Source organism: Cherax quadricarinatus, chromosome 76 (assembly GCF_038502225.1).
Source record: "Cherax quadricarinatus isolate ZL_2023a chromosome 76, ASM3850222v1, whole genome shotgun sequence".
NCBI classification, from domain to species: Eukaryota; Metazoa; Arthropoda; class Malacostraca; order Decapoda; family Parastacidae; genus Cherax; species Cherax quadricarinatus.
In genome coordinates, this window is record NC_091367.1 from 2,999,909 (window position 1) to 3,022,904 (window position 22,996).

At 40.0% G+C, this 22,996-nt stretch overlaps 1 protein-coding gene across 24 annotated transcripts in view; it reads left to right on the forward strand.

Annotated features, from left to right (window-relative positions):
* The window catches only part of LOC128703620 (calpain clp-1), a 248,795-nt gene that overhangs the window by 92,877 nt on the left and 132,922 nt on the right, over positions 1 to 22,996 (forward strand). For 18 of the 24 annotated variants that reach the window (XM_070101147.1, XM_070101144.1, XM_070101146.1 and 15 more), the window contains 5 exons: positions 5,466 to 5,525; positions 8,448 to 8,531; positions 18,845 to 18,942; positions 20,046 to 20,090; positions 21,895 to 22,007. In XM_070101147.1, coding sequence (XP_069957248.1) covers positions 5,466 to 5,525; positions 8,448 to 8,531; positions 18,845 to 18,942; positions 20,046 to 20,090; positions 21,895 to 22,007 — 400 coding nt within the window. The remainder of the gene's footprint in view (positions 1 to 5,465; positions 5,526 to 8,447; positions 8,532 to 18,844; positions 18,943 to 20,045; positions 20,091 to 21,894; positions 22,008 to 22,996) is intronic. The other 6 variants (XM_070101153.1, XM_070101157.1, XM_070101149.1 and 3 more) reach the window with 5 other exon arrangements.

Below are 22,996 nucleotides of genomic sequence, written 5' to 3' on the forward strand. Positions count from 1 at the left end.
ATTAAATGGAGAGTTAGAGGTATTGGGAAGATGGAGGGAATATTTTGAGGAATTGTTAAATGTTGATGAAGATAGGGAAGCTGTGATTTCGTGTATAGGGCAAGGAGGAATAACATCTTGTAGGAGTGAGGAAGAGCCAGTTGTGAGTGTGGGGGAAGTTCGTGAGGCATTAGGTAAAATGAAAGGGGGTAAGGCAGCCGGGATTGATGGAATAAAGATAGAAATGTTAAAAGCAGGTGGGGATATAGTTTTGGAGTGGTTGGTGCAATTATTTAATAAATGTATGGAAGAGGGTAAGGTACCTAGGGATTGGCAGAGAGCATGCATAGTTCCTTTGTATAAAGGCAAAGGGGATAAAAGAGAGTGCAAAAATTATAGGGGGATAAGTCTGTCGAGTGTACCTGGTAAAGTGTATGGTAGAGTTATAATTGAAAGAATTAAGAGTAAGACGGAGAATAGGATAGCAGATGAACAAGGAGGCTTTAGGAAAGGTAGGGGGTGTGTGGACCAGGTGTTTACAGTGAAACATATAAGTGAACAGTATTTAGATAAGGCTAAAGAGGTCTTTGTGGCATTTATGGATTTGGAAAAGGCGTATGACAGGGTGGATAGGGGAGCAATGTGGCAGATGTTGCAAGTGTATGGTGTAGGAGGTAGGTTACTGAAAGCAGTGAAGAGTTTTTACGAGGATAGTGAGGCTCAAGTTAGAGTATGTAGGAAAGAGGGAAATTTTTTTCCCAGTAAAAGTAGGCCTTAGACAAGGATGTGTGATGTCACCGTGGTTGTTTAATATATTTATAGATGGGGTTGTAAGAGAAGTAAATGCGAGGGTCTTGGCAAGAGGCGTGGAGTTAAAAGATAAAGAATCACACACAAAGTGGGAGTTGTCACAGCTGCTCTTTGCTGATGACACTGTGCTCTTGGGAGATTCTGAAGAGAAGCTGCAGAGATTGGTGGATGAATTTGGTAGGGTGTGCAAAAGAAGAAAATTAAAAGTGAATACAGGAAAGAGTAAGGTTATGAGGATAACAAAAAGATTAGGTGATGAAAGATTGAATATCAGATTGGAGGGAGAGAGTATGGAGGAGGTGAACGTATTCAGATATTTGGGAGTGGACGTGTCAGCGGATGGGTCTATGAAAGATGAGGTGAATCATAGAATTGATGAGGGAAAAAGAGTGAGTGGTGCACTTAGGAGTCTGTGGAGACAAAGAACTTTGTCCTTGGAGGCAAAGAGGGGAATGTATGAGAGTATAGTTTTACCAACGCTCTTATATGGGTGTGAAGCGTGGGTGATGAATGTTGCAGCGAGGAGAAGGCTGGAGGCAGTGGAGATGTCATGTCTGAGGGCAATGTGTGGTGTGAATATAATGCAGAGAATTCGTAGTTTGGAAGTTAGGAGGTGCGGGATTACCAAAACTGTTGTCCAGAGGGCTGAGGAAGGGTTGTTGAGGTGGTTCGGACATGTAGAGAGAATGGAGCGAAACAGTGTGACTTCAAGAGTGTATCAGTCTGTAGTGGAAGGAAGGCGGGGTAGGGGTCGGCCTAGGAAAGGTTGGAGGGAGGGGGTAAAGGAGGTTTTGTGTGCGAGGGGCTTGGACTTCCAGCAGGCATGCGTGAGCGTGTTTGATAGGAGTGAATGGAGACAAATGGTTTTTAATACTTGACGTGCTGTTGGAGTGTGAGCAAAGTAACATTTATGAAGGGATTCAGGGAAACCGGCAGGCCGGACTTGAGTCCTGGAGATGGGAAGTACAGTGCCTGCACTCTGAAGGAGGGGTGTTAATGTTGCAGTTTAAAAACTGTAGTGTAAAGCACCCTTCTGGCAAGACAGTGATGGAGCGAATGATGGTGAAAGTTTTTCTTTTTCGGGCCACCCTGCCTTGGTGGGAATCGGCCAGTGTGATAATAATAATAAATATATTCAGTAATAACTGAAGGAGATAAAAACTCCTAAATTTTTTTTTTAAATAGAGGAGTTTTTATCTCATTCAGATTGGTGGATGAATTTGGTAGGGTGTGCAAAAGAAGAAAATTAAAGGTGAATACAGGAAAGAGTAAGGTTATGAGGATAACAAAAAGATTAGGCGATGAAAGATTGGATATCAGATTGGAGGGAGAGAGTATGGAGGAGGTGAATGTATTCAGATATTTGGGAGTGGACGTGTCAGTGGATGGGTCTATGAAAGATGAAGTGAATCATAGAATTGATGAGGGGAAAAGGGTGAGTGGTGCACTTAGGAGTCTGTGGAGACAAAGAACTTTGTCCTTGGAGGCAAAGAGGGGAATGTATGAGAGTATAGTTTTACCAACGCTCTTATATGGGTGTGAAGCATGGGTGATGAATGTTGCAGCGAGGAGAAGGCTGGAGGCAGTGGAGATGTCATGTCTGAGGGCAATGTGTAGTGTGAATATAATGCAGAGAATTCGTAGTTTGGAAGTTAGGAGGAGGTGCGGGATTACCAAAACTGTTGTCCAGAGGGCTGAGGAAGGGTTGTTGAGGTGGTTCGGACATGTAGAGAGAATGGAGCGAAACAGTGTGACTTCAAGAGTGTATCAGTCTGTAGTGGAAGGAAGGCGGGGTAGGGGTCGGCCTAGGAAAGGTTGGAGGGAGGGGGTAAAGGAGGTTTTGTGTGCGAGGGGCTTGGACTTCCAGCAGGCATGCGTGAGCGTGTTTGATAGGAGTGAATGGAGACAAATGGTTTTTAATACTTGACGTGCTGTTGGAGTGTGAGCAAAGTAACATTTATGAAGGGATTCAGGGAAACCGGCAGGCCGGACTTGAGTCCTGGAGATGGGAAGTACAGTGCCTGCACTCTGAAGGAGGGGTGTTAATGTTGCAGTTTAAAAACTGTAGTGTAAAGCACCCTTCTGGCAAGACAGTGATGGAGCGAATGATGGTGAAAGTTTTTCTTTTTCGGGCCACCCTGCCTTGGTGGGAATCGGCCAGTGTGATAATAATAATAAATATATTCAGTAATAACTGAAGGAGATAAAAACTCCTAAATTTTTTTTTTAAATAGAGGAGTTTTTATCTCATTCAGATTGGTGGATGAATTTGGTAGGGTGTGCAAAAGAAGAAAATTAAAGGTGAATACAGGAAAGAGTAAGGTTATGAGGATAACAAAAAGATTAGGCGATGAAAGATTGGATATCAGATTGGAGGGAGAGAGTATGGAGGAGGTGAATGTATTCAGATATTTGGGAGTGGACGTGTCAGTGGATGGGTCTATGAAAGATGAAGTGAATCATAGAATTGATGAGGGGAAAAGGGTGAGTGGTGCACTTAGGAGTCTGTGGAGACAAAGAACTTTGTCCTTGGAGGCAAAGAGGGGAATGTATGAGAGTATAGTTTTACCAACGCTCTTATATGGGTGTGAAGCATGGGTGATGAATGTTGCAGCGAGGAGAAGGCTGGAGGCAGTGGAGATGTCATGTCTGAGGGCAATGTGTAGTGTGAATATAATGCAGAGAATTCGTAGTTTGGAAGTTAGGAGGAGGTGCGGGATTACCAAAACTGTTGTCCAGAGGGCTGAGGAAGGGTTGTTGAGGTGGTTCGGACATGTAGAGAGAATGGAGCGAAACAGTGTGACTTCAAGAGTGTATCAGTCTGTAGTGGAAGGAAGGCGGGGTAGGGGTCGGCCTAGGAAAGGTTGGAGGGAGGGGGTAAAGGAGGTTTTGTGTGCGAGGGGCTTGGACTTCCAGCAGGCATGTGTGAGCGTGTTTGATAGGAGTGAATGGAGACAAATGGTTTTTAATACTTGACGTGCTGTTGGAGTGTGAGCAAAGTAACATTTATGAAGGGATTCAGGGAAACCGGCAGGCCGGACTTGAGTCCTGGAGATGGGAAGTACAGTGCCTGCACTCTGAAGGAGGGGTGTAAATGTTGCAGTTTAAAAACTGTAGTGTAAAGCACCCTTCTGGCAAGACAGTGATGGAGTGAATGATGGTGAAAGTTTTTCTTTTTCGGGCCACCCTGCCTTGGTGGGAATCGGCCAGTGTGATAATAAAAAAAAAAAATTAATACTAATAGCTGGACTCGAGTCCTGGAGGTGGGAAGGGCAGTGCTGTAATTCTAGGAGGGTTGGAGGTGTTGCTATTTGGAGGGCTGTCTGAATTGTGATGTCTGCACACTCCTGAGAAGATGGCAGTTGAATGAATGATGGTGAATGAGTTTCCTCTTTTGAGTCACCTTATCTTGGTGTGAGATGGCTGATAGTAGTAAAAAAAAAAATACTATTAATATGATTAATAGAGTAAGAGTTAATAATAAAAGCTTAATACATAAATGCATTGAAAGATTTAATATACAAAAGAAAAGTATTTGCCTTCATGATTTGATTTCCACCTTATGATTAGGCATTTTATACACCTCGTGAGATATCAGAGGTGCTCCTCAAGTTACGCTGGGGTTACATTCTGATGAACCCATAGTAAGTTGAGAATATCATGTCACATATGAATAGGATATGATAAATAAGTAAATAAATAATTACTGTCACTAAATAATAAACAAATTACTGTAGATGACTAAATACCAGTATTGAAAAGTAAATAAATGAATACAAATTTATCCTATCAAAGTTTGATGACTACTGAATGTGCTTCACTATTGGATCATTGTATAGTCTAAATATTGTAAGTTGAACCATCATAAAGTGAGGTGCATCTGTATATTAGAGTACACTGTACCTTCATATAATATTCATAACTACCCATATTCTCTAAGTCAAGTGTTCTAGCATCATCATTTATACCATTTTCTTCAGAACAAGCAGTTTAGCTTACTCATTTCAAATTTTGACTAATGACTTGTTGCTATATTTGGAAATTTGAAAAAAATCATTTTTAATGAAAATGGGAAAAAGTATTTCATCATTCTTCAAGAGTTTTAATAGCTAAAGGCACATTGTTCAGTCATATGATACATTAAACAATAACTCACAATATTTCTAGTGCAACATGAGTTTTGTAGTGGTGGCTGGGAAAATGTAAGCACTTTAATAAGGGGATTTAGAAGCTTCCAGTGGATAGTGAGAAATAAGAGAATTTTATGACTATATATATAGCATTGAAAAATGAGTAGGCAGTTGAGCACAAGGTTGTGCTTTTTAAGTATGTGAATGAATGTTTAGAAAATGCCTAATAAGAGTGATTTTGTCCAGAAGTTGCTTAAAAATATGTACGAGATGTGTATGAGGGAAATCTGTGAAGTTGTTAAAATTTGATGCACCGTAAAGAAAGATATTCATGAATTTTCTTTCTGCTTAGTGGAAAAAGATAAAGCTCATCTTGAAATAGTTATCATTAGAAAGTTGATTGATGAAATATGTTTTTCTTGTACCCATTTTATGATAGTGTGTTCCTTAACATACCTGCAGCAATCCAGGTAAGAGTTTGTAAAAGAGAGAGATAGAAAAAACGTAGCCCATTAACATTCTATTTTTTTTACATGCTAACATCAGTGGCGGTGGCGGTGGTGGCGGAGTTTCAGACGATCTTATTAGCCAGATTGATGTCCATGGGTAATTTCTGGCATGTTATCCCTCATTTTTGGTCTGTCTACTCTTTGCAAAGTGGTAGTGAGACACCAGCATTTTGTCATATTGTATAATGTTATTTAAATGCTGTTGTCAAGTACAGTAATATTAAAATAATGATATTAATGTACTGCCTTAATCTTCATATAGTATATCTTTTAGAAGTAATATATTCAGTATTAGAGTAAGATATCAAGAAATAGGTATTGAACATAAAACAGTTGTTTTATGTTGAATATATCATATTAAAAAAATTTTGCTTTCATAAGTTTGGCATAATATAATCTGTGATAGCTGGCGTATTGGAATGCAATTTTATCCTCGTGTCTATTTATACTCTTTGGACACAAAAGCTTCCTCATCATACTTTAACTAGAAAAAAAAAAAAGACTTTTAGCATGAGAATAATGATGTATTACACTACTCCAACGAAGGCCAGGACCAGTACCTACCAGACCTTCCTTACCAGGTGGGCCCTCAGGTATCCCAAGAGGTTTTCCTGGAATACCCGGGAGCCTACCTGGACAGCCAGGGGGTCAGGTGGGGCCAGTGACGTCTATGTACCGAGCCATTGCCGCCACAGCCGTGGAGGCTGTCATAGGGTAAGGTTTAATGGTGGGTTGTGTGTCACGGTTGTCAGAGGAAGCTCTACTCTACAATGGAAGCCCTTAACCACAATCCCTTCCCATTTAAATGTTGGATTTTGTAACTGAATGTTTTCACTGTTAAGGTAGCTAAATTCCCCATTCTTCTGCACAATTCCCACTCACTTCATGCTTGTTTTATTCCATTCAGCACTTCTCATGAGCTTTCTTATTGTATGGAATTTTAGCTGTAAGAGAATTGATGATTAGATAATGATAAATTACATGCCTTATATGCTAAAACAGGGTATGCAGTATGGTATACAGAATTCTGTGTATTCTGTTTAAATGCACTGAACACAGATTATACTGGGCTAAATCATTTACTACATAATGAGAATAAAAAAACATTGAAAAAAATAGTTTGCACTTATGATCGTACTTGGCAGCATTGATGTATTCTTTAACAGTTTGAGCTCATAAAATTGTAAGGCAGATATCAATGACTGAATTTGATAGTCTGTGCAAAAATTGCTATTAATTTGAAGCCTGACAGTTTCAGAGCTTTAGTTGTGCATATAGAAAGATATGTGGATATTTTAAGGTTGACATTTTAAAGGCTTGAGCAGTAATATATAACTTTTTTAGGATTTTGGACCCCTTTGCTACCAATCAGTGACAGTAGTATCACAGAATATTGTCTTGTATATCTTCTTTTCTACAATCGATACCAAAAAATAGTTGCGTTTTTCTTTTAGCAGTCAACGTGCATTGCATGGTTTGGTTTTATGTATGTGTATTTTTTTTTTTTTTTAATATTTTTTTTATCTACTTAATTAGCACATATATGTATTTATATATGTACTATACTTGTTCTTTCATAACCCATTCTGAGGAAGAGTAAAAAATATGAACACCTTTTTTACTTTGACTTTTGATTTCCTTCCTAGATTTGCTATTGATGATAATTTGTTGTCGGAATGAATATTTCAAGACTAAATTTAATATAAAATCAAATATGTGAAGCTGGCTAAAGAGAAAAGGTAGCAAAGTGGTTTAGAGACGAGGCTAGCGAGACTTTGCTTCACAGCTCATTATTGTATCTTGTATATTATTGGTAGGTCTGAACTGTAAAATAGAATGTATTAATTGAAGTGCAATGTATGCTTGCTAACAAATAAAATATAGAAAATTTCAAGGAAGTTAATAGCCACATTAAAATAAGGTAATGAAAAAGAAGCCTGATGTTGATTTTACATGATAGTGGAGTGATGCACCAATCCCCTTCCCTCCAGGCTTATTCAGTTATGTTTATTATTGAGAAATCTAGTCCCTTCAAGAGGGGTGCCTTGATGCTGGTGAAGGGCTTTTAATCATAGGAATTGGAGCTAAACTCCCCTTTCCTTAGATTAAACCTAATAACCTCTCATTCCCCAGCACTCGATGACCCCCTACAAATTTAGCATTTTTCCTGTGGATATAATAATAATGAGATCCAGTTCACGAGTTTATTCCCTACAGTATCTTTAAGTAAATATATATTGTTGCCCTAAACTGTAATTTTTTCATATGGTATCATAAGGAAGTTTCTGAGGCTATTGCTTTGCAGATTGTGATTTATTTTATTAATATGGTATTTTGTTTAGAATATATTATTAAAGAAAGTACCCAGCTTTTACAACAATGCTCAGAACATCATCAGAAACTACTGTGAATTAAATTAATGATAATATAGAATATAACAAAGTTCTGTAGGTAGGGTATTGGTGTGTTAAATGATCATAAAATACTTGAAACTCCATCACTGAAGTTTAATTCTCAGTGTAGTAATTTAAGTTTATGCAAAAAACATTGAGAATAAACTCCATAAAAATCTCAGACATTGAGCCTTAGATGTTTAAAGATGATAAAGTTAACTTATCTTCTCATTACATATATCAGAATTGTCAAGTATAGTTTTACAAGCTTTTTGAATGTTGTTGATGACAAATTCCATGAGTTTTGTGTCAACAATTACAGTATTATGGCTTTGTTCATCTAACCAATTTACTCTTATGGAAATTAAAGTAAGGAATGCATAGCAGTATAATATGATTCAGCACCATGTCAGGAAATCAATTGTCTATTGTAACTAAGTCATGCCGTTAACTTTACCATTTTCTATGGGCCAGTTGTCTAAGTATTAGCCAGTCATGCTTGTCAGTATATTAAATTAAAAAAAACACTAGGTTTAAGCCCAATACTCAAGTCTGGATTTTTCATCCTCACTTGAGTTTTAGCTCTCAAATGCCTCTTTCCCCGCCTGGATTATCCACCTTCACAGCAACAAACTGGGCGAAGGTGTGATCGGTGATGTTGTCAAGGCGACCTCCACCGATGTCTTAGCTGAGGTCATGGAGGGTGCAGTGTGAGTCAGATTGTGAAGTGTCATTGTTACCACTCGTTATTATTGCACTGCACTACATTGTAGTTCATTTTTGTTTTGAAGGAATTTAGTTTTTTACATAAATGTTAATGATTTTGTTTATTTCTGACCAAAATGAATGTTTAGCGTATGAAAAATAAATTGGTTGGACATAGCAACCTAAGGGAAAAATGGAGCCTACACATACAATCTTAATTTAAATTTTGTCATCTTCTGTCTCATTAACAAAATATTGTAATGCTGTCAAATGTCATCAGTCCAAAAATATGGGACCTAACAGCTTCTAAACTATGGGCTTAACTGCTGATGTGATATGAAGTACCGTAGTTGAAAGATTGATGCCATTGTATTGGGTACTCACACCACTCGGTGCCAGAGTTTCAAACATTGGATTGGAGATGTCTGACTGTGCCTATTAAGAGTTTAAATTGCTTATATTATGCTGTTCATTAAAATCATTAAAATAAAATTAAAAAAAAAAAAAAAATTAATGATTACAAGAATACCGTAAAATTTGTTATGAGATTAAGACCGTACTCTAAACTTCAGTCTGCTACACATTCTAAAGCTCTTGCAAATTTAATTTCTATATTTTTGTATCTGCTATTCCTCTTTTCTTTGCGAGTACAATTTTTCACTTGGTACTATTAGTGTTCTCATTTATTATTGCAGTCTATATTCTACTGTATATGAAGGTTTATCAGTCAACTGTGCAGAGTTTTAAATAAGTATTTCATTTGCTCTTAAATATAAAATGAAGTTTTGATTCTCAAATATTGTTTTACAATTTGTGACTATACAGAAGGTTGTCATAGTAAGGTCTGGAGCATCCATCAGGCATGTATGGATAGGTTAGATCTGAGTGAGTGGAGGACAAGTGGTTTTCAGGGTTTGATGTATTGTTGGAGGTAATACGAAAAGATTCAAGGAAACTGCCCTCTTCAAGGGGGGCTCCTTGGCGTGGTGAAGAGGCTCTTGGTCTGAGGAATTAGACCTATCGGTCTTCTTCCTCAGACCGAACCTAATTACCCCCCAATCTCCCCTCCCCTATCCCATCCTCCCCATCCTCCCCTTTTTCCTTTCCTCCTCCTCCTCCCCACTCCTCCCTTTTGCCCTTCCTCTTTTTGTCCTTTGGGATTTCTCCCACAGGCACGCTAGTTCCTAGGTAGAGGAAAGGACACCGGGGTCGATCCCATTCCGTTGAGGTTTCTTGGCGGTGGCGTAGTTTGCCGTGGAATCTGGATTGCCTAGGGATGTCCCGATCCCTCTCCGGTATCCCGGAGTAGCTTTGGGTGTCTTTTGGGTGACGGGTGTATCTCTGGAAGCCACCTTTCGGATTCCGGGGGTGGTGGCTGAAGGAGGTATGCTTTGTGGCGGATATCCGGCCGCCCTCTCTTTTGTCCACCGAGGTAGCTCGGCAGATGTGAGGTTGCTATCCCAGATTGCTGGTTTACTGGCATGAAGGGTAGGGTATGGCACGGGTTCCATGCTGCATCTGCGCTACTAGCGGTGTCGAGTCCTCTTGGGCGCGGAGGGAGATTTCTGGCCCTTTCATTCCTCCTAGGAACTATCCCTCCCCGGTCCCCCCTTTTTTTTTCTTTTTTTTTATTTTTATTTTCTTTTCTTCTTTCTTTTTTTTTCTTAAAAACAAAAAGAAAGAAGTAACCTAACCATGGCAGCCCTAGTCCATGAACCTTTTACCCCCGGGCCCCTTCTTGATACCGCACCCCGTTCTGACCCCGCCTCGTCTTTGGACCACTCTTCAGACATTCCTCATGCCTCTGTACCTATTGCCGGTGCTGTTTCCTCACCTGCTTCAGGTACTGAGGCCTCGACTGACTCCTTCGATTTATCAGACCTTCGCTCTCCTCTGACTATGCTTCCGGCCTCTCCCTCTACGGTGCGGCAATTTTCAAATCGCCGACCCGTTCCACGTCGGACCAACTCTGGTCCCACGCCTAAACGTCAACGACAATTACCTGCTGATGATACTTCTCCACCTTCACCTTCTCGTTCTTCTCAGAAAAGATCGACACGTCCTTCACTACCTTTCCACGCTCAGTTTCAGACTGAACAGTGGACTAAATTCTTCACTTTGCGACCAACTTCCTCTACTGCCTATCTTTCTGACCATAGTATTGGCAAGGCACTCCTACGCCATGTTGGTAAAGATATTTCTTTTCATGCTCTTAAGAGCGGTACGCGCATCATTACCGTACAGAATGCTACCCAGGCTCGTGAGCTCTCTCGTCTTTCCCATATAGATACTGTTCCTGTCACCCTTGAAAAACATCATTCCCTCAATTCTTGTAGTGGTACCGTTATTCTGCCCCATACCATAGTTCAACAAAATTTCCAGACATGCGGCACCGACATTCTAGAACAGCTGGAACTCCAAGATCTCCCAATCCTCAAGGTAGACACTTACGTTCTTCCTGCCCGTGGGCGGAGACGATACCCTAGCAATGTGGCTCGTTTAACTTTTGACAGCCGAGAACTCCCATCCTCAGTTTATATAGCAGGACATCGGTTACAAGTTCGAAAGGTGATCCCTACACCACAACAGTGTAGAAATTGCTGGCGATTTGGCCATCCAGCGAAATATTGCAGATCTATCGCCGAATGCCCAGTCTGTGGTGCCGATGACCATTCTAATACGTCTTGCAATCGATCTCCCTCTTGCCTTAACTGTCATGAGGCTCACCCTTCGTACTCTCGCCGTTGTCAGGTCTATTTAAACGAGCGGGAAATCCGTTACCTCAAAGAGACAGAAGGTCTCCCTTATGCCATGGCAGTTTCTCATCTCCGCCTCCAAGGGAGACTCCCACGTGTTTCTTATTCCCGTGTTTCAAAACGTCCCCCCACTTCTGGTATCCCATCTTCTACACCCACCTCTGTGGTTACCTCTCCCATAATCACTCCTGTATCTAATCCTTTTGCTGTCCTCGGCTCAGACGTCCCTACTTCAACGCCTCAGTCTAATCTCGCTTCTTCGAGTTCTCTCTTACAAGCCTCAGTATCGACGAGACCTCGTACGACACCTCTTCCCAATCGTCCCTCTACTTCTCAAAAGTCAAAAAAAGGTCCGGTAACACCTCCTACCCATCTTCCACCTCCTCATTTTACCCTCCCTGTCTCTGTCCCTAGTTCTTCCCCTCTCACTGGCTCAGTTACAAGTGCAGAGGTTCACCCTCCTCCTCGTAATGTACCTTCCTCCCCTGTTCCCTCCCAAGTTTCTTCCTCTTCTGCCACCTCCCAGGTTCCTGTCTCTTCTGTCCCCTGCCACGCTTCTCCAGTTCCCTCCACCCTTTCGCCCCCCCCTACCTTGGTACAGTCCAATACAGTTCCAATCTTTACTCATCCTCCCCCTACCATTCCCAATATTGTCTCCCATACGACATCTCTGAATTCTGAAACACTTGAAGCAATCTCTGAATATATTGCAGAGACCAAACCATCAATGGACACTGATCCACCTTCCGCTCTTTCTCTCTCCTCTGCTCCATCTGCGCAACTCTTTTCTTCACAGCGCACCGTTCCTTCGCTGCTTGAACATTTTCCACTGCCTCCGCATGTGGACTTTTCTAACCCTCCTAGTCCGTAGGAACCCTTACCTGCGGATTTCAAGTATCTTTATCATTGCCATTCATGGCCTTTTTACAGTGGAATATACGTGGCCTCAGGGGTAATCGGGGTGAGCTTCAGATGTTACTCTCCCAGTTTGCCCCTGTTGGTGTTTGCTTACAGGAACCAAAATTACACTCTGCTGTTATTTCTCACATCTCAGGCTATAATTTATTGTATTCTTCAGATCCTTTTCCTGATGGGACCTTTAATGAAAGTGCCCTTCTTCTCCGCACTGATATTCCGTACCATCAGCTATTTGTTCATACTTCGCTGCATTACACAGCAGCCCGTATCCACTTACATAGGTGGTATACGCTCTGTTCTTTATATCTCTCTCCTTCTCGGGCATTATCTATTCCGGATTTTGCCTTCCTTGTTTCGTCATTACCGCCACCAATTCTGTTACTTGGTGATTTTAATGCCCACCATTTCCTCTGGGGAGGGTCTCACTGTGATTCCCGTGGAATTCAGTTAGAGGCTTTTCTTGCCACCCACCCCCTCCATGTTTTAAATACAGGTACTCACACCCATTTTGATCCTCGGACTCATACTCTCTCTTGCATCGATCTCTCAGTTTGCTCTTCCTCCGCCGCATTAGACTTTACTTGGTCTGTTCTCCCGGACTTACATGACAGTGATCATTTCCCAATCATTCTTACTTCCCCTTCATATTCGCCACCTCTTCGCACCCCACGCTGGCAATTTAATCGGGCAAATTGGAACCTTTACTCACACCTGACTGTTTTTAAAGAGGTTCCTTCTTCGTCCTCCATCGATGAGCTTTTACACCTCTTCTCATCCTCCGTTTTCACCGCAGCTTCTCATTCTATACCCCAAACTTCGAGCAGGCATTCTCAGAAATGCGTGCCTTGGTGGTCTCCTGCTTGTGCTCGTGCAGTACGTTTGAAACGCGCTGCATGGGGCAGGTACCGGTACAATAGAACCACAGAGCGACTCCTTGATTTTAAACAGAAGCGTGCGATCGCTCGCCGTGTCATCCGTGACGCTAAACGCACTTGCTGGCGAGATTATGTCTCCACCATCACCTCTGCTTCCTCTATGAGTGCAGTCTGGAAAAAAGTACGAAAACTGAGTGGTAAATATTCTCCTGACCCGGCTCCTGTTCTGCGGGTTGCCGGTGTTGATATAGCAAACCCACTAGATGTTGCCAATGAAATTGGCAATCATCTGGTCCGTATTTCTCAGGGACTCCATCTATGCCCCTCATTTCTTTCCTCAAAGTCTGCCAGAGAGTTAGCACCCTTGGACTTTTCTTCTCTCAGAGAAGAACAGTATAATGTGCCTTTTACACTTCAAGAACTGGAGGCAACACTCTCAGCTTGTCGATCATCGGCAGCTGGGCCCGACGACATTCATATTCGTATGCTACAACATTTACATCAGTCAGCCCTTGCAGTCCTATTACGCCTTTACAATCTTATTTGGTCACAAGGAGTTCTTCCACAGCTGTGGAAATCCGCCATTGTTCTCCCTTTCCGCAAACCAGGCACTACGGGACATGAAACCTCCCACTATCGTCCCATTGCTCTTACCAGTGCAGTTTGCAAAGTAATGGAACGTCTAGTAAATAGACGTTTAGTGTGGTATTTAGAGACACACAACAGTCTCTCCACTCGTCAATATGGCTTTCGTAAGGGACGTTCTACCATAGACCCCTTACTGCGCTTGGATACGTATGTTCGTAATGCCTTTGCGAATAACCACTCAGTTATTGCCATATTTTTTGATCTTGAGAAGGCATATGACACAACTTGGAGGTATAATATTTTAGCCCAAGCCCACTCCTTAGGCCTTCGAGGCAATCTACCATCCTTCCTTAAGAACTTTTTAACTGACAGGCATTTCCGTGTTCGGGTTAATAATGTGCTCTCCCCGGACTTTATCCAAGCTGAAGGTGTCCCCCAGGGATGTGTTCTGAGCACAACACTTTTTCTCCTTGCTATTAATGATTTGGCCTCTAGTCTTCCATCAAATATTTGGTCATCACTCTATGTTGATGACTTCACTATTGCCTGTGCAGGCGCTGACTGTCACCTCCTTACAGTTTCTCTCCAGCATGCAGTCGACCGTGTTTCCAATTGGGCCACCACACATGGGTTTAAATTTTCCAGCACTAAAACCCACCAAATCACTTTCACTAGACGCTCTGTCATCTCTGATCATCCTTTGTACCTCTATGGCTCACGTATCCCTGAACGTGATACAGTCAAGTTTCTGGGCCTCCTCTTTGATCGTAGGTTATCCTGGAAACCTCACATTACCTCTCTGAAGGCAACTTGTCACAGCCGGCTGAACCTTCTTAAAACCCTTGCTCATCTTTCGTGGGGAGCTGATCGTCGAACCCTCCTTCACCTACATTCCACCCTTATTTTATCGAAACTTGATTATGGTGACCAGATCTATTCAGCGGCATCTCCTGCTACTCTCTCTAGCCTTAACCCCATTCATCACCAAGGATTACGTTTATGCCTTGGTGCTTTTCGCTCTTCCCCTGTCGAAAGCCTCTATGCAGAAGCGAACGTTCCATCCTTATCCGATCGCCGTGATGCCCATTGCCTGCGCTACTATGTATGCTCTCATGATCTCCGCAATCCTTCCATTTATAGAATGGTCACTGATATTAGTAGACATTCTTTATTTGTTCGCCGCCCCTGCTTACTCCGTCCCTTCTCTCTTCGCCTTCATTCGCTCTTGTCTTCTCTTCAACTACCACCTTTCTATGTACATGTAGCATCACACTTTTCCCTACCCCCCTGGGAAGTTCCAGCTGTTCGAGTCTGTTCTTTCTCCCTCCCTTGCTCGAAAGCCCAACTGTCTACGGTCGCTTCCCGCTCTCTTTTTCTTGACCACTTTCACTCTCATTCTCATGCCATTGCTGTGTACACAGATGGCTCTAAGTCTTCTGACGGCGTAGGATTCGCAGCAGTGTTTCCGGACAGCGTCGTACAAGGGCATTTACTATCTTCAGCTAGTATTTTTACTGCTGAATTATATGCCATCCTTACAGCACTTATCCGTATTGCATCTATGCCTGTGTCATCATTTGTGGTTGTCTCAGACTCCCTTAGTGCTTTACAGGCTATACAAAAATTTGATACACCTCACCCCTTAGTCCTCCGTATCCAACTTTGGCTACGCCGCATCTTTACTAAGCATAAAGATATTGTTTTTTGTTGGGTCCCTGGTCATGTTGACGTACAGGGCAATGAACAGGCAGACACTGCTGCGCGGTCAGCAGTACATGACCTACCAGTTTCTTATAGAGGTATTCCATGTACGGACTATTTTGCTGTAATATCTTCCCACCTTCACACCCGTTGGCAACAACGTTGGTCTACTATGCTCGGCAACAAACTTCAGTCTATTAAACCGAGTATAGGTTACTGGCCGTCTTCTTATCACCAGTGTCGAGGTTGGGAGACTACTCTCTCCCGTCTTCGCATTGGCCATACTCGTCTTACTCATGGATATCTCATGGAGAGGCGTCTTGCTCCTCTCTGTGAGAATTGCCAAGCTCCATTATCAGTCAGCCACATTCTGTTGGACTGCCCACTTTATCAACGAGCACGCAGAATTTACCTCTGTCGTCGTCTTCGCCCCGCTGCTCTCTCTTTACCTTCCCTTCTCGCTGATGGACCCACCTTTCATCCGGACTCTCTCATTGACTTTTTGACAACGACTGACTTACTCCACAAATTTTGATACTTTCAGCCCTTTCTACTTGTATCTCTTGCTACCCTCTACCCCCGTACTATCCCCTGCCCCGCTGTTTTCTGTAACCTGCTGATCATCCCCCCTCCCTTCTGCCATCCAATTCCCTTGCTTCCTTCCCTACCCTGCAGCGCTGTATAGCCCTTGTGGCTTAGCGCTTCTTTTTGATTATAATAATAATCAAGGAAACTGCCTAGCCAGAGTTAGCATTTTGGAGGTGGAGAGTACAGTGCCTGCACTCTGGAGGAGGAGCAGAAGAGTTGATGTTGCACTTTTGAGGGTTATTTGAACTGTAATATTTATGCACTTCTGGCAAGACAGCTGTTGAATGAATGATGAATGTTCTCTTTGGAGATGGAGATGGCCATTGTACTTAAAAAGAAAAAGCATCCTATATTTTGATTAGTCATACTGATCAAACAACCTGTGGATATATGCTGCCTACTGCATATTTGTTACAGTAGTAAAGATTAGCCTTAATACATAGAATTCAATGGCATTTTACCTGTTCATTTAGTTGATGCAAATAGTTACTGCATTTGGCCTTAGTTTTAGAAACAAACAAGCAAACAACTTTATAAAGTGGAACACTGTACAGTATACAGTTAGGGTAATCGACATGTATAAACAACTTTATAGAAAGCCCCTTGTTATGCAATGCATTTTGTGCAGCCTTAAAACTAACAAGTAATTACTAGACAATGAGACACATTTAGTACATGAGAATAAGAGTACTTAATGTATACTATATTGAAGGCATTCAGTAATTCAGTATAACATTCTAATTAAAGATGCATTAAGGATGATGCTAGGTACTTAAATTGATACAAAGAATATCTTTAAATGAGAGCTGGAGAAAGGATGAAACAAGAATCGTGAAAATATTGAATGAGAGACAGGGTTTCAGGATTTGTTCGGCATAATAGAGGACTACTGCAATGAAGATTTCTAATTTGGGAGCAAAAATAATAAAGGCTAGTTTATGCAGATTTAAGTTCACATGAAAAATGAAATTATGATTTATGAAGTGTACTACTTTTATGACATGGTTGCTTTTGTTTTAATAATAACCAGTCACCCGGCTTATCACCCACTTAAAAAATTATTTCAAGAGTAAATTTATTCAGTGTTATCCTTAATTTTATAAATGTAGATCATAACTTTGAGATACATAAAATATGTATGCAATTATGTTTTGCATAGCAAGAATATACTTATTAATATTAATAATTATTTTAACACATTTTTCAAAAATACATATGGTACTTAAATTTCGGGTCAAGAAGAACTAGAAGATGACATTAAAGATTCTTTATTTCAGCACGATACAATGTTTGTACAGAGACTGGTAACATTTAGGTGTGCACGCAGAAAGCCCCTTAGTATGCAGAGCATTTCGGACAAACTTAAGCTTATCTTAAGACTAATAAACCAATAATTAATTGATTGCTTATATAGTCTCAAGTAGTTTTTAACAATAAACACTTAAAAAGTGTCTGCTAAAGCTGTGTCTGCTAAAGCTTATTGTCAAGTGAAGTGTACAACTTCACTTGACAATAAGAAATTTGTAAATCTGTCACTCTAAAAGTATACAATCAAATTATAATTTCATTACAGGTATCTATACTTGTATTTTGCCAATTTTTGAAGTGCATTTGCAATTTTTTAACTAATGTTATTGTTTGTATTTCTGTATTCATATAATTAAGTTTTATTGTAATGAATGATACAAGGACATGTGTCATCCAGGATAAAACTTAAGTCAGAAAGTTTGTGTTTTTACCCATTTTTGTGGAATATTGTTTTGATATTGTGTGGCTTGTTGAGAGATACTCTTTTATTTTGTTTATTTTCTCAAATTCATATTCATCTAATTTGCATGGCATTGTAGAATTAGTACTTAATATAGTTTTCTATAATTAATTGAGGATATAATATATTTTTAATTGTAATGCATCATGCAGAATTATTCTTTGTGGTTTTATTACTATCATTTAATATATGCCAGTGATACTTGTTCATTATATACACACTGTAGTCAGTGGCAGACCTGCATCTTTGGGTCTCTGAAACATGAACTGTTATGGGGGGCCCCTTTGCATTCCCTTCTCATACAGTAGACCCCAAAAATTTAAGAATTGTGGACTTAAAGTGGCTTCTAGGGCCCCTCTGGGATTAGGGACCCTGAAGCTTAAGCTTCATTAGTTTCATAGTAGATCTGCTCCTGACTGTAATTATAAATTAATAATGATGTATGGAATTGAGACTATCACTAACAATTCACAACTTTCAGCATGACACAAGTACCATTTATTTACCATGTCACTTACATCCCTCAATTCATATGTAGCTTCGGTACATTGTATGCTCTATGGAAAATCTAGTATAATTTTTCACACATTATTCTTCTGTTCAAAGTATTCAATAAAGGAGATTTACAACATGTCAACTGAGGAAGAAATGGAAAGGTTACAGCTGATTCACATTATTACTGACAGGTTACATGGTAAGCAAGAGAAGAATATGCTTAATGTAATGCCAATTCAAGGACTCTGGATCACTTATTAAATCAAGAAGCATATATGGATACATCATGAGAAATTGAATGCAGTACCAGTACTGAGAAGAAATGGAACTACACTACTGTACATTTAAGCTATTTTTCCTCACCTTGCATTTGACCAATGACAGACACACGACTACAGTGTCATTGACAAAGATATGACATAGCACTATTTCCTCTGTTCATCCTTCATTAATAAGAAATAATTCTTTGATTTTTTTGCAGCACATAAGTTACTTAGTTATTAGTTTGTCATAGACTTTAGATGCAGTTGGGAAAAATTATCCAGTTTTGCTGCATTCACTAATCATATTGGCATGCTTTTTCTAAGCTGGAGTGCAGTATATTAATTATTTGTCTCTGTGATCTACAGGGGGGCTCAGTTCTCTAGGAAGGAGGATGGAGAGATCGTTGAAAATCTGAGCCAAACCCAAGTTGATCCCTCAAAGCACCGCATCTTCCCTGATGCTGGTTAGTACATACTCTCTCTGTCTCTGTCTCTCTCTCTCGCTATCTATCTCTCTTTCTCTCATATGCTGTCATTCTTTGACCACATATCTCTCTCTAGTGTGTGCTACAAGTAGGGATCTCCGATAGTCCACATGAATGGAGACCTGGCCATGTCTAACAAGCGAAGGATTGAGCCTCTACCACTTATTGTGCTGAATGATATACACCGGTTTAGTTTTTCATAAAATACAGTAGGATGTACTATAACTACAGTACTATACAAGCATACTAGTAATTCTATCTACATTATCCAGTACTTTACTTGTTGCCTGTGGGAATCTTCCTTACATGATGTGGCTACATTATTAGTATGGCCAGCTGTCTGAATAGTTTCAGATTAGGTTAATATGCTCTCTTCCAACCCTCAACTCCCGCCACCCACACGGCCATTGCCATGTGTAGAATCTTGTTCTTAGACATAAACTTCGTCAGTTGAAGAATCCTGATGGAACTACTGAAACATTTGTTTAAAAAAGTGAAGCATTTAGAATAGAATGATTTAGAAAAATATGACGAGTGCTTATAATTCGGATTGTATAAAGTGGCAATAGTGATAATAAATGCACAAATAAGGAAAATATAAAAAATGACAAGTGAGAGAAGAGAATGGTATTCACTGAAAGGGCAGCATGAATGTGGATATGATGATGAGGATTATCTTGTTTAACTTAAAATAGTGTTTCCATTGGTGACTGGTAATCCAGTCAACTACTAAATATTTGGAGGAGCTCTGCGGCATTTAGAATTTTGTACATCCTACTATACTCTGTCCCCTGAATTTTTAGTCTCACATAGTTAAGTAGCCCTTGAAGTTCTGATGATGCAAATACATTTGTGGTCACATTGGTGCCCATGCTAACCTCCCTCTGGTGTATAAATATACCTAGTCGGATGAATCTCATTGTAGCCAGCTGGCCCAGTGGCTTACTGGCCTGGAGTTTTATGACTCGCTTGCCATGAGTTCTAACCCCACCCATACCTTAGTTTGTTTGCAATTGTGGTATTACGATTTAGTGAGTCTTTAAGTTGTGATACTTTCTAAGACCAATTATGCCTTCTTCCAGCAGGGTCAAGGTGGCCCATGCAAGCAAGATTTGGTCTTTCTCCAAGTGGGTATTGTGAAGAGTGAAGTCAGTTTTCTAGAAATTAATTATAATGTTGCTACAAGATTCCATAAGGTTGTTTTACTGACAAAAGCTCATTCAGCCATATATGTACATGTAAACAAACATGTTTGTGCTTTAATTAATAATACTCACAAGAATTGTAGGTGGAGAGAGGCATATACATGGTTACCTTGTTCATGGAAGTTGACATTGTATAAACAGACAGACATATATGTACATGGTATGGGCCTGTTATTCACAATTTATTTTATTCCTCCAATTTTTTTTTTTTTTTGTGATTGACTTGGCATTATACTTTTGATAAACGTAACTTTTTGTGACTTTTAAATAAATATACAGTATTAATGCAGATTTTTGCATACATTAGAGGTAGACATATTACCTATGCCCTTACATAAATGTGAATTCCTGCAAGAGGTTATATGTTCATACCAAACACACAACTCGTGCAGATCATATGCTGAACCTGATATTATAATAGTGTTCATGGCTTTACTAATATACCTGAGTCTTAAAGGAATACAGAATAAATAAAAATGCTCAGATATTGTAGAGAGAGCAGATGCCACACGAGTTTGTTTGCAAGTTGAGTTCAACCATTGTCACAACATGGCCTACAAGAGTAGAAAAAAGACAAAATACAGTGGACCCCCGGTTAACGATATTTTTTCACTCCAGAAGTATGTTCAGGTGCCAGTACTGACCGAATTTGTTCCCATAAGAAATATTGTGAAGTAGATTAGTCCATTTCAGACCCCCAAACATACACGTACAAACGCACTTACATAAATACACTTACATAATTGGTCGCATTCGGAGGTAATCGTTATGCGGGGGTCCACTGTACAGTCACAGAACATTTTTGTTTAAAATATTACTATCCCAAGACCTTGATCACTCCAAGGCATGTAACCAAGACCTCAAGACCATAATGTTTCCAATAAAAATGTCCTAAGTGATTGCATATTGTCTTTTTTCCCAGCACTTGTCTCTTGTAGCCTATGGGATACAGGTAGTACTAAAATTTATAAAATATTTGCATGCAGTGTGATAGGCTTGTATTTATTTAATGCATCAGCTTTTTTCCCAACAAGCCCAGATTACACGAAGAAGAAAAACAAACACCTGAATTAGTTTAGCAGTATTTTTATTTATAAAAAATATCTGCATGCCTCTGGCAAGACAGTGATGGTGAAATTTTCTTTTTTGGGCTTACCCTGTTTTGTTGGGAGACAGCCAGTGTGATAAAAAGAAAAATCTTGGTTTTCTACAATATCTAATCATGACTTTGAATAATAATATCATTCTTATTGACTGCAGACCTCTGTGACGGTTTGTTGTCAAAATATGTTTGTCGTAAAAAATAGCTGGTTAGTAATTATAATAAATTCTTCGAAACAAAATACTATGGAATATTCAAATTTAGTTCAACACTTTATTAAAGTGTTAATAAATATGCAAAAAAGCACAGTAGCAGCATAAAAATTAAGTATTTTTATAATCTACAAAAAAAAAAAAGTTAGCATAACACTTTCTGGACTTGCAAAAAATGTTTCCCACTAGAATTTGTAAATTTAAAAATCCTTTGTGATTATAAATAAAACTTGAAAGTATTCTCTTAATTTTATAAATAAACTGCTGCTATTCACTTCAGAAATAAAACATTAATATGATTAGTGATCAAAACCACTTATATGGTAAAAGCAAATAGAATAGTTTTTCACATCATTTATCCTTTATTTTATAATTATCTGACCTTATTTATTTTTTCTTTTTAAAACTTTAGGTTCACTGATCTCATCGTTCATGAGTAAGGGTGCTTACCACCTGAGGAATCGTCTTTTCCAGGGAGGTCGTGCAAGGGAAGCTTTTGTCAGTCCAGCCCATGCTGTCTTTAGGGTAAGTACCAATTTTAATTTTAAAAGTTTATAGGAAGCCATCACATATAGTTTTTAATGCATTACTTCTGTACATTCTTGGCCATAAAACAAGGTGTTTTACCAAAAAAAAGAGAAAGGTCATCGCCTATTGTTGGAGTTGTTGAGGACTGCCAAAGCTTACACCTTATTGAGACTTTCCTCCTGGAATGTGAGAAAAATGTTGTCCAAATCTGGGTGGGAATTACATAGGAAACACAGTTACCTCCGAAAAGATACACAGAAACAGTTTAATCCTGATAATCATGTGCAGTCCTTATGTAAACCTCTGCAATGCCAGACACCCCACACCCCCATATCTGAGTTGTCAGCATCAGGCTCTGCTGAAGCCTAGGAGGAGTTGATGTATGGTGCCTCAACCAATTGTCCAACCACAGGCAGTGTGCGAGGACAAATGTCCTAGAGAACACAATGGGAAATTCAACATCAGTGTTCAAGGCAAGAGTAGACAGACGGATTTCTAAACACCATATGTATCTTAGGGGCTGCACCTTTCCCTGATCATTCCTTCATTCCAAACCCAAGGGAGTCTACATCTCCACATTTTACCTATCAAGTGGAAGAACTTGATGTGACCTTCACTCTGCAAATTCACATTAACACTATCCATGTGTCAACTGACAGCAGCTGCCTCTGATGGATTCAAGTCCTTATGCTTCAATGCTTACACTCTACAGTGCTAGTCATCTTTGTACATCTTTTCAATTGTTTTTGGTTCACAAGAGTTCTCCCTCTTCAGTGGAAAACTTCCATTTTGTACTTTTTTTGTAAGTTGCTTCGGACCGTGACGCCTCTCAGTACAGACCCAGTGCTCTTACTAGTGCAATGTGAAAGTTGTTGGAAAGTTTGGTTAAGAAACATGTAGTCTGGTACCTAGAAACCTGAAATTCTCTGCCCTCTCACCAATTTTGTTTTTGAAAGGGTTGGTCTACCATTAATCCTTTAATCTGC